The sequence below is a fragment of the Acomys minous genome, assembly GCF_964271855.1.
Source record: "Acomys minous genome assembly, chromosome: 11".
Taxonomy (NCBI): Eukaryota; Metazoa; Chordata; class Mammalia; order Rodentia; family Muridae; genus Acomys; species Acomys minous.
This window is the reverse complement of record NC_140492.1, coordinates 35,833,775-35,845,311: the sequence shown is the minus strand read 5'-3', so window position 1 is coordinate 35,845,311 and position 11,537 is coordinate 35,833,775. Positions and strand designations below refer to the sequence as shown.

Here is an 11,537-nt window from a genome sequence, read left to right as displayed (position 1 = left end):
TCTTGTGTGGATGGAAGTTCCTAATGGGCAAACATTCATGAATTAGAAAGCAATTCTATGTGTCTATCAAGTAAATGAAATTTATCTACCACACTACAGTGTCTTTAATATAGTCTCTCAGTGTTCTCTGTTTTCATCCACATTTCTTTTCTTTTTTTTTTTAATACTCTCTGAGGAGCAGATTATCCATAACTCTGTTTCCAACTCTTCTGTTTATGTTGTCATTGCTTACCTTGAGAAGATGCTCCTTCCTAGAATTTTATCATTTGTTATTTTTCCTGTTATTAAAAAATGTATTCTTTTCTCATATAACGTAATTCCAATTCCAATTTCCACATCCCTTTACACCTCTCAGTTCCTCCCCTATTCCCTTTCAATTCAGATCTACTCCCTTTCTGTCTCATTAGAAAAGAATAGGCTTCTGAGATACAGCAACATAACAAAATAAAATAAGATAAAGCAAAATCTATTACATTGAAGTTGGGTCGCACAAACCAGCAGAAGGAAAAGAGCCGAAGAGAAGGCACCTGCAGCAGAGACCTGCTCACTCACACTCAGGAATCCCATAAGATGGATGCCATAGCATACATGCAGAGGATTTGGCACAGACCTGTGCAGGCCCTGTGCGTGTTGCCTCAGTCTCTGTGAGTTCATATGAGCTTAGTTCATGTTGATTTAGAGGGCACTGTTGGTGTCCTCCTCTTCTTCTGGTTCTTACACTCTTTCTGCCTCCTTTTCTGCAGGGTTTCTTATCTCTTAGGGGAGCCATTTGATGGAGGCATCCCACTTAATGCTCCGTTTCAGTCAGCTCCCGTTTTCTTTTGATGGCCACTGATGCAATTGTTATCAGTGATGTTTGATCACTGCGATTTATCTCTCCTTCTGTGCTACTCTTTGATTGTTATTATAAAGCTGTATCTTAGTTACCATGTACACTGAATACTTTTAAACCTGTGTAGCCACTACCCCAACAGAGCCAGGCCTTTTAATGTACAGACTAGACTAGACAATACACTTATTTTGGCTTCAGCATAGGAGCATTTTTGAGCATATATTCTGAATGCATTCTTAAATACTGACTTTATTGCTGCAGTAGTGCTTAATCATCTATACTTTATGTAAAACTTCATTCTGGGCCACCAATAAGGTAAATTTGTTTGGGAAACTTAGAACAGTAGTTATTTCTTAGTTAGGGTCCCTTGCTCCCAACAGTTTTCCTTAAAGCTTTTTTCCCCGGCAAATATTTATATAAAGGTATATTTATAAAAACCACTCCACATTATGTAAATTTCACTAGAAGCCCATTCCTAAGGGATAAAGTACAAATTTCTTTATTCCTTAAGGTACTCAATGTACATTCCAATAGCTTTTCTCATGTTTATGCAGCACATACAGGACAAAATTTCCAGTGTTGGTGTGTTTCCCAATAAATGTATCACAAGTTTAGGAGGCCTTAATTTGTTACTGCTTGCTCATTATTGCATGGAATCAATTAAAAATTTTGTTGTTCTTAATTTCTAGAGTGTTCCTTCTGCTGTAACATTATATAGACTATGAGAAAAGTGTAACATATTGTCTCATTACTAGAGGCTCCTTCAATATTCACATAAAATTTTCCCAGTGACTTTTGTCTTACATTCATTACATCTAATTTCAGGAGACATCCAATGACAGAATGGAAAAGGAGAATGAAACACTATGGACAGAGTTTGTTCTCACAGGTCTCATATGCCAGCCACCATGGAAAATCTTCCTGTTCCTAGTGTTCTTGGTAATATACCTCACGACCATTGTGGGGAACCTTGGTCTGATCACTCTTATCTGGAATGACTCTCAACTTCACATCCCTATGTACTTATTCCTTAGTAACTTAGCCTTTGTGGATACTTGGTTATCATCCACAGTGACTCCAAAGATGTTATTTAATCTCTTGGGTAAGGGCAAGGTGATTTCTGTCCCTGAGTGCATGATACAATTTTTTTCTGTTGCACTCTGTGTGACCATAGAATGTTTTCTCTTGGCATCGATGGCTTACGACCGCTATGCAGCCATATGCAATCCTTTGCTTTATCCAGTGATTATGACTAATAGAGTATGTAGCTGCCTGTTAGTTTTATCATTTGTAGGTGGCTTTGTTCATGCAGTAATTCACGAGAGCCTTTTATTCAGATTAACCTTCTGTAATTCAAACGTACTGTATCATTTTTACTGTGATGTTATACCACTGTTAAAAATTTCCTGTACTGATCCTTCCTTAAATTATCTGATCATTTTCATTTTCTCTGGTTCAATACAAGTGTTTACTATTGTGACTGTTGTTATCTCTTACACATTTGTTCTCCTTACAATTTTAAAAAAGAAGTCTGACAAGGGCATAAGGAAGGCTTTCTCCACCTGTGGAGCACACTTCTTATCTGTGGTTTTATACTTTGGGCCTCTTCTCTTCATGTATGTGCACCCAGCATCTTCAAAAGTAGATGAACAAGACATGATCTTCTCTCTGTTTTACACGGTTATAATTCCTGTATTAAATCCAATTATTTACAGTCTCAGAAATAAGCAAGTCATAGATTCTCTGAAAAAAATGTTGACGAAAACAGTTTAGATCTTATCAATATCTGCTAATTTTATTAAAACCTACAATACTGTAGAAGTAGGTGGCTATTTTGCATTTCAACAACTTTAAAATTATAAATGTTTGACAAGATTATTGAATTTAGTTTAAATATACAGTTATCTCCTAAATAAATTGATAAATATGTTTTCATTGTTCATATGCATATATGTAAACTTTCAATAATGTGTTCTATCATTATAAAACAGAAAGCAAGGAAACAAGTTATAGTTTCCTGTTATTATGTTGTGCGTGTGGAAAATATAATCATCTTCTTTCTATCAAAAGCCCTTCAGTGTGAAACTTTAGAGAGAAACTTGGACTATGCAGTGTCAAAGTCATGTCACATTGGATCTATGTTGTTGGCAGGCTTGTGTGGCAGTGCATAGAAGAAACATCAGGAATACTGATAGCCATCAAATGTCTTTCATGACGTATTTAGTGTGAAATGGTGACTATCACTTGCCGAAGAAACTCAGCTCATATATACTATAGAGAAATAGACAAATATTTGAACATAATCAAAAGAACTAATGAAAAGACAATGCCTTGAGGGTAGGGACAATAAGTATGAATATGGTCTTAGCTCACTGCACTTCTTTTTTGCTTGTTTTATTTTATTATAATTTATTCACATTACATCCTGAATGTAATCCCCTTGCTCTTATCTTCTTGTTCCCACCCTCCCTCCATTTTCCACCCTATTCCTCTCCCCTAGATCTCTGACAGGTGGGTCCTTCTCCTTTGCCTTCTGACCACAGCCTATCAGTTCTCCTCTGGATAGCCTGCATCCCCTTCCACTGCCTAGAGGCAGTGATCAAATCGTGGGCACCACAGTTACTGTCAGATGCAGTCCCCATCTTCCATCCCCTTCTGCATGTGAAGAATGAGCTGTCCATCAGCTACATCTGAGCAAGGGGTCTAGGTTCTCTGATTGCAGTGTCCTTGGTTGGTGCTTTAATTTGTGCAGGTCCTCCTGGGTCCAGATCTGCCAGTCTTGATAATCTCCTTGTGAAGCTCCTGACAACCCCCCTCCACCCTATCTCTCTCCTTCCATGCCCCAACTCTTCCATACAAGTCACAGCGCTTCGCCCAGAGTCCTGCTGCAAGTCCCAGGACCTGTCCCGATCCCCTGATGGGTGGAGTCTCTCAGAGTACATCTAGGTTGGGCTAATATTTACTTAAAAGTGAGTATATACATGTGTGTCTTTCTGGGTCTGGGTTACTTCACTTAGGATGATCTTTTTTAGTTCCATCCATTTGCCTGCAATTTTCAAGATTTCCTTGTTTTTAATAGCTGAGTAGTATTCCATTGTGTAAATGTACCACAGTTTCTGTATCCATTCTTCTGTTGAGGGCCATCTAGACTGTTTCCAGATTCTGGCTATTAAAAACAAAGCTGCTATGAACATACTTGAACAAATGTCCTTGTTCTATGGTGGAGCATCTTTTGGGTATGTGCCCAAGAGTGGTATAGATGGGTTTTGAGGTAGAAAAATTTCCAATTTCCTGAGAAAAAGCCAGGTTGATTTCCAAAGTGGTTGTACAAGTTTGCACTCCCACTAGCAATGCAGGAGTGTTCCCTTTCCTCCACATCCTTGCCAGCATGTGCTGTCACTTGAGTGTTTGATCTTAGCCATTATGGTGGGTGTAAGATGGACTCTCAGAGTCATTTTGATTAGCATTTCCCTGACTAAGGACCTTGAGCATTTTGTAAAGTGTTTCTCAGCCAGTCAATATTCCTCTGTTGAGAATTCTCTGTTTAGCTCTCTACCCCATTTTTAAATTGGGTTATTTGTACTTCTTAACGCAAGAAGTGATTTATTTCTCTGAGAAAAATCCACAGGTTGACTCATTAAGAATATAAGTATATTGAAGAACTAAATAAGATATGCCTGGGGGGGGAAAGGTGTATAAAGGGAAGAAAACATGTTCATTCTTCCCTCAATAAGCAAAACCAAAGCCAAATCTTGAGCTCATAAAGCACACATAATTTCCAGTGGCATCAAGTTTTATTGATATGTCTTGTACACACAGGTAACTTAATTCAAGTAATGGTAAGAGGATTTGATGCCATAACATCTGTTGGCTGGCTGGGAATAAAAGAGTCCTTGATACTAGGGATACTTTATCCATGCTTTTTAAATATAGGAAATGATCCATCTAAAGATCTAAACTTACTATCCATCTCACAAAAATAGTATTATACACATTTTCATACTGCAACTGATAGTCTCATCCTAAGGAACATTATGTGCAGTGCTTAGGAATGAAAAGCAGGTTAGTACAGCGGGCGAAATGAGTGTTTAAACTTTTACAGCCAGACAGATGAGCTACAACACTAGATGGGAATTGATACTGGACATTGTGCAACAAGTGAGAGACTTAGGAGTACTCAGTCCAACATGGCATGTATTCCTCAAACCGTCCTCTCAAGGTTCATGAATCTATGCAGAAGGTAAGGCAGAAACTTGTAAGAGCCAGAGGTGTTAGAGTCTAGGAAAGCAGTGTCTTCAACATTCAAGAGGGCTGACTCACATATAGACGCACAGAGACTGTGGCAGTATGCTTAAGGCCTGCACAGGTTCAGGCTAGATGGAGTCCCAGAACTGAGAAGAGAAGGGTCCTCCATAATCATTGACAAAGGAAATATTCCAGTGTTTCATTGGCTAGAGCAATCAATTCCAAAATTGGCCCTATGCCCAGGATTAGTTATCCAATACAGAAGGAACTCAATGAGGTGTGTGTGTGTGTGTGTGTGTGTGTGAAATTTTGGTTTCCTTTATTTTTTGTTTAGGCAGTTTTTGGTATTATTGATCTTTTGTAGCTACATGTCATTGGGCACCATTTTATTGCTATGTTTCTTCAGCACTCTTCTTCATTGGAGTCTCACTGTGTATATGAAACATATTCAAGGATAGGCCTCATGCCCAGGAGTAGTTGGCCAACACAATAGGAACTCAATACTATTTTGTGAACTTTGTGTTTCCCTTTTGCTTTGTTTAGGGAATTTTTTTGTGTTATTGGGTTTTTGCTTTTGTGTGTGTGTGTATTTAATATGCGTTTTGTATTTCTTGTTTTTTGTTTGCTTGTTTTGTTTCTTGTTTTTTTTGTTGCTGTTGTTGTTTTGTTTGAAAGATAAAAAGAAAGAGAGAAAGAAGCCACCCAAAGTGAGAGTAAAGAGGATCTAGGAAGAATTAGAGGAAGGAAAGTATGTTCACTTAGTTTCCCATTTTAATCATCATAGTATGCACTGGATACTTCATTATATTTCATTATGTTTTGCATAAATAAAAGAATTAACTAGTTACTAATGATGTCTCAAAGAAGTAAGGAACATTTTTGCAAAAAAATTTCAACACATATCAGAAAATATACAAATTTAATTTCCCTAAATGCATCCATTTTTTAAAAAAGAAAATACTTTATGAGATCTAAATTTCTCTTTAATTATTTTTCCACTGAACCTATGACTTGTTTATTTCTAAACAACAGAAAATTGGGTTAATACAAGAGTTATGACTGTGTAAAATAGGGAGCCAGTCATAGTCTTGTCATCTGACTGTGTAGAGGCAGGACATACATGCATGAAGAGAAGAGGGCCACAATGCAAAGACACGGATATGATGCACCAAACAAGGACCGTGTATGGAGAGCACCTAGCACCCAGACTCAGATGTAGTCAATAGGCAGTTCAGTATCCATATGAGTCCCCTATTAAAGGTCATAGGCTCTGGCCCTGCCAAAGACTCTGTTGCCTGCACTTTAATCACTTCCTCCTCGTGGGGGTACCTTACCATGCCACAGGGGAAGAGGATGTAGGTAGTCCTGATGAGACTTCATAGGCTGGGGTCAGTTGGTACAGGAGAAGAGCTCCCATCTCTGAGGACTTGGGGAGGGGAATGGGAGGTGGGAGGGAGGATGGGACCTAGAGGAAATGAGGGAGGGGGCTAAGATTGGGGGATGTAAAGTGAATAAATTTTTAAAAAGACATTGATAGGAGATGAGCTTCACATGTAGAAGGCTTTTTTATGCTCTTGACAGACATAGTTTGTAAGATTATAAAAAGAACACATGTGTAAGAGATTAAAACAGTCACTATGGTAAATATTTGAGCTATACCAGATAAAGCAAATACCATCAGTAAAGTAATAGAAGGATCAGAACAGGAAATCTGTTTTTAAAAGGCATGACATCATGATAAAATGTATTTCATTGGAAATACTGAGAGATGGACTAAAAATATTTCATAAATTAAGGCATGAAGAAATCACCTACAAATGACAAAATTACTAGGTGGAAACATAATCTATAGGTCATAATCATTGGATAAAATAAAGTTTTGCATACAGCTACATAGCAATTATAAGCCATTGAAGTCAAGAGGAAGCACTCTACAATCGCACTGAAAGCAAAGGGAAAAAATACTAGGCATTCAGAGAGAGAAAGCGAGAGAGAGAGAGAGAGAGAGAGAGAGAGAGAGAGAGAGAGAGAGAGAGAGAGGGGGGGGGGGGGTGTCTTGAATGACATGATGATCAATAATTTAGATGACAACCAACTGTAAGTACACGGGAATGGGAAGGTGAGTATCACTCCAGATGAGAGTAATCAGACTCAAATAGCCCACAATGGTGACGAGGTAGATCACCAAAAATGCCAGGAAGAGCTGGACTTTCTACTGTGGTAGATGAGTGAGTCCTTCTAAGACAAATCTGCAGCAGTGTTGCATTCTCCATTTCCAGGCTCCTCAGGACTATATGCTGAAATAAATATAAAAGGGGATTATTTATTTATGGAGTGAAAGTTCTGGGAAGTGACTTGAAACAAAACTCTACATTTATGTTTTATTATTTATCGCTATTACATGATATATGTTAATAAATAAAAATAGGGAGAATTAAGTGAATACTGTTTCTATGTGCCAGACAAAATATTTTTCTAATCTGCTCTACAGTTCCTGTAAATCAAGCATATAGTGGGAGTGACTTTTCTTCTTTTGTCTGTTGCTAAACATTTACTGAACTGAGATACGAATACAAGCAGCATAAGCAGCAGTGTTTGTAGTGATTAAATGGGCTTTGTTCTATGCAATAGAAAATGGCAACATAATTTAAAAGTCTCAATTTATTTCTGGTCATAAATGACAAAAACAGCAACAGAGAAAATTTTCCAAGTATTTCCTGATACATAGGTACATGTGTATTTGTGTGACATAATTATTTTCAGAAGTGGCTAAAATATTTAAAAGCTAACTTGACTTTCATGTTAAAAGTTTTTATTTGAATATATATTTAACTGAAACAAAATGAATCTTCTAATCAGAATAAACTAACAGGTATACCCTCTAAGAAAATGATGAGTATATTTTAAAGCAGAGGTTTAAGTTAATATTCTGGCTTTACCTAAATTTTCTCACAAGGTTTTTATAGATAGGTTCACAAGTAATTAAATACCATTTAAGAAATTTGAATCTTCTAGCTCCCAGCTTGGTTTTCTGGAGGCTCACAGATAATTCTCAAATAGCATTCTATTCCATTGTCTGTTTAGACATCTCATCAGCAAAACCTTAAACTATGAATTAAAGAAAAATAAATAATTTCTTAATAAGCAAAATGAAAAAACAGATTATTTTTTCTTACCCATATATCTTCAAAGAATTCAAAGAGGCGATTAGGTTGCATAAAGTAGAAAAATCCAATCTTAGCACAGAACTGAGAGAAGTACAGGTTTCAGCATTTCCATTCTGATTCATTTGCAGGCTCAACTTCTCAAACCGAGGGAATGCTGAGTATATAAAATGTCTTCAGAACAAGAGTTCACCAATGGGACATGCACATGATCTTGTCAAAGACAGAAGCATAAAAAAGTAAGTTATACAAGGGAGCTGGAAAAGTCACTTTAGGACAATGAATGCTGCCTTGTTTTTTTCTAGAGTTGAACCATTCATGGAGAAGCTCAAACAGTTCCACTGGGTTTTGTAGCCTCTAAAATCACAGAAATCAAGTCACTGCAGGTAGTTTTATATCGGAAACTGATAATGCAGAAAATCACTCTACCTTCCAATTCAGGTGATACTTCTGACACACTTAGGCAAACTGGTTTATACATATATTGCTCTTCTTTGTCCTGCACATGCAATAGCTGCATGTGAGCTAATCAAAACATGATTTCAGTAAGACCAAAGGTCTAGACTCCCTGGGGGAGTTGACAGCAACTTAATTTGTCAAGAAAACTGTGACTATAGGCCTACACCAACACCATCAGCTTAAATTGAAATCTAATGGGAAATTAAATGAGGTGAATGTCATGGAGAAGGAGAAAAGCAAAAACAAAACCAAAAGACCTGCATGGAGGTGTGTATAACTCTATCCCCTAGCATAAATGCCTCTAAGCATCTGTGATAGCCTGAGAAAAATGATAGATTTCAGTAACAAGGTTTGGGGCTCAGGAATCTTCCCTTGTGGAATGGTGATCCTGTGCATACGTGCCAAACACAGTCATAATTAGAAAGCTTAGAAAATTGCTAAACCTAGAAGATGTAAATGGATAGTGTAATTTAGCTATCTTCTCCTTCTTCTTCTTCTTCTTCTTCTTCTTCTTCTTCTTCTTCTTCTTTTCTTCTTCTTCTTTTCTTCTTCTTCTTTTCTTCTTCTTCTTCTTCTCTCTCTCTCTCTCTCTCTCTCTCTCTCTCTCTCTCTCTCTCTCTCTCTCTCTCTCTCTCTGTATGTATGTGAGACATAAATATTGGTGAGTGTGATGTAGCAAAGTCACTCACTATTATGGTTTTGAGACCCATTTACCACATCATGTCAGTAGTTTTTGCTTTATTTAGTGTAGATTTCCTGCTGGGTTTCAATCCTGCTTTCTTGGAGTAGAGTTTTCTTTCATTTTACTTCTGGTCTGCATATGTCTTGTGATATGAGTTTCTGGATGACAGCAATTTGTTGGGCTATTCATCATTCAATGAACTAGTGTGTGTCTTTGAAGTATGGGTCATGACCATTTTATTATTATAAGAAATTTACTATTTTTTGTGTTGTTTTCCTTTTGGTTGTTTTGAGTAATTTGTATTTTTATTTTCTTCTACCACCTCTTCTTCCTCAATCATCTAAAAGTGTACTAATTTGCTGATTAATCATAGTTGGTTCTTTCCTATTTTTTAATCTGTTCTCCTAGTAAGATCTTTGTTTCTTTCCTGTGTTCTTGTGATCAGATATGTAATATTCCCTTATCCTTTTTGTAGAATTTATTTAAATGTTTCTGTAATTCTGGCTTTGTGTTCATGAAACCCTTTCATTCATGTTTGTAGTAGAAAGATTTTATTTCTCCAATTCTTGGAATAATTTTTTATATAACTTTATAGGTTGGCAGTTAATGTCTGTCTGTCTATCTATCTATCTATCTATCTATCTATCTATCTATCTATCTCTTTCTCTCTCTCTAGTCCATTTTCTAGATTTACAACTTTTGGCTTTGTATTGTGGCCCATTTAGTTTAATCGAGGTTATCTTCATCACCATGGGATTGGAACTATTCCTTGGAGCCCAATAGGTTCACCTGTGGCTATAGAGTTGAAGGAAATAATTGTTTCCTTTCCTTTGATTTGTTTCTACGTGATTTGACATGCATCATACCATACCATATTGACTTTTACTGTTTATGCTGAAAAAAAATGCTGGCATTCTCATAGATTTGTCTGAAAATAGACTTTGCACTTCTTTCTTACAGCTTTACTTTTCTTTCTTTCTTTCTTTCTTTCTTTCTTTCTTTCTTTCTTTCTTTCTTTCTTTCCTGTACACTTGTGTGGTTGTTTGAGTAAGAACTTTCACTGTAGACTTATATATTTGAATATTTTGTCTCCAGTTGGTAGAATTATTTGGAAAGGATTATGAGATGTGAACTTAAAGGTGTGTCACTGGGGTCAACTGCATCAGTTCTTTGCTTTCATGATTGCTGCCATGCTTCTTGCCATGATGTTTATGTACTCTAACCCTCTAACACTATAACTCCAAAATAAACTCTTTCCTTTTTGTAAGTTACCTTGGTCATGGTGTATTATCACAGCAGTATCAAAAAAAGCTAAGGTGGCTTGACAGTTAAATTTAATATGGAGTGCAAAGTTTCAATCTTTGGTCATGCTTCTCTCATATCCTAAATATCTTCTGTACACATAGCTCCATAGCTTTTCTTCTAATATTTGTGGAATTGTTGTCTAATATTTTACTTAATGGGCTTTTATGTATTATACTGTACCTCTTCTATCTATACCAAAAATTTATAGGCTTAAATTTTAATACTGATTCTCCATCAGTCATATGTTTTCTTTTATTAATGTTGAAATGTTATAATACTTCCTGCCTACACGTTTACCCATGGATCTATCATCCAAGCTTCATTTCCAATTATGTTATGAATAATTATCTGGTATTTCACCTATTTAAACATATTTAAAATCAGATTATATACTGTCGCGCCCTCCTGCCGGCAGGAATGACGCAGACACCAGGATTCTTCTCAACAAGCTTTATTGGGAGTGCCCTTGAAACTGGCACGAAAGACTCTGAATGTCCGGGAGCCCGTGTTTAGTACCATCTTTGTGTGGTGTATCGATACCTCATGGGTTGTGGCTAGATGCTTCATTAGCAAATAGGAGTGGATTGGTTAATAACCACCATCCACGATAGCTCATAAGCATATCCCCGTTCGGGAGGGGCATGCTGAGCTGGCTCTGGTTCTAGCGCATGCGCAGGAGCAATTATTATTTACGAACAGCGAGTTCTTGGCCGTCACCATTATTGGGTGCGGCCGCGCCTTACAATATACAGTTAAAGGACATATGATGCTTTGATTTTTTTTCATATTTTTAAAATTCCTTTCACATACTTATTGGCATGGATAAATCTTAGGGACATAGTCTCTGAAT

General features: G+C 36.9%; 1 protein-coding gene across 1 annotated transcript; it reads left to right on the top strand.

The window, feature by feature from the left end:
- Positions 1-1,675: 1,675 nt before the first annotated feature.
- LOC311608546 (olfactory receptor 5H17) lies at positions 1,676-2,605 on the top strand (the record flags this gene model as incomplete). Its single annotated transcript, XM_084801077.1, has 1 exon — positions 1,676-2,605. One exon carries the CDS (start codon positions 1,676-1,678, stop codon positions 2,603-2,605), a length of 930 nt encoding a protein of 309 aa, XP_084657203.1.
- Positions 2,606-11,537: the final 8,932 nt, after the last annotated feature.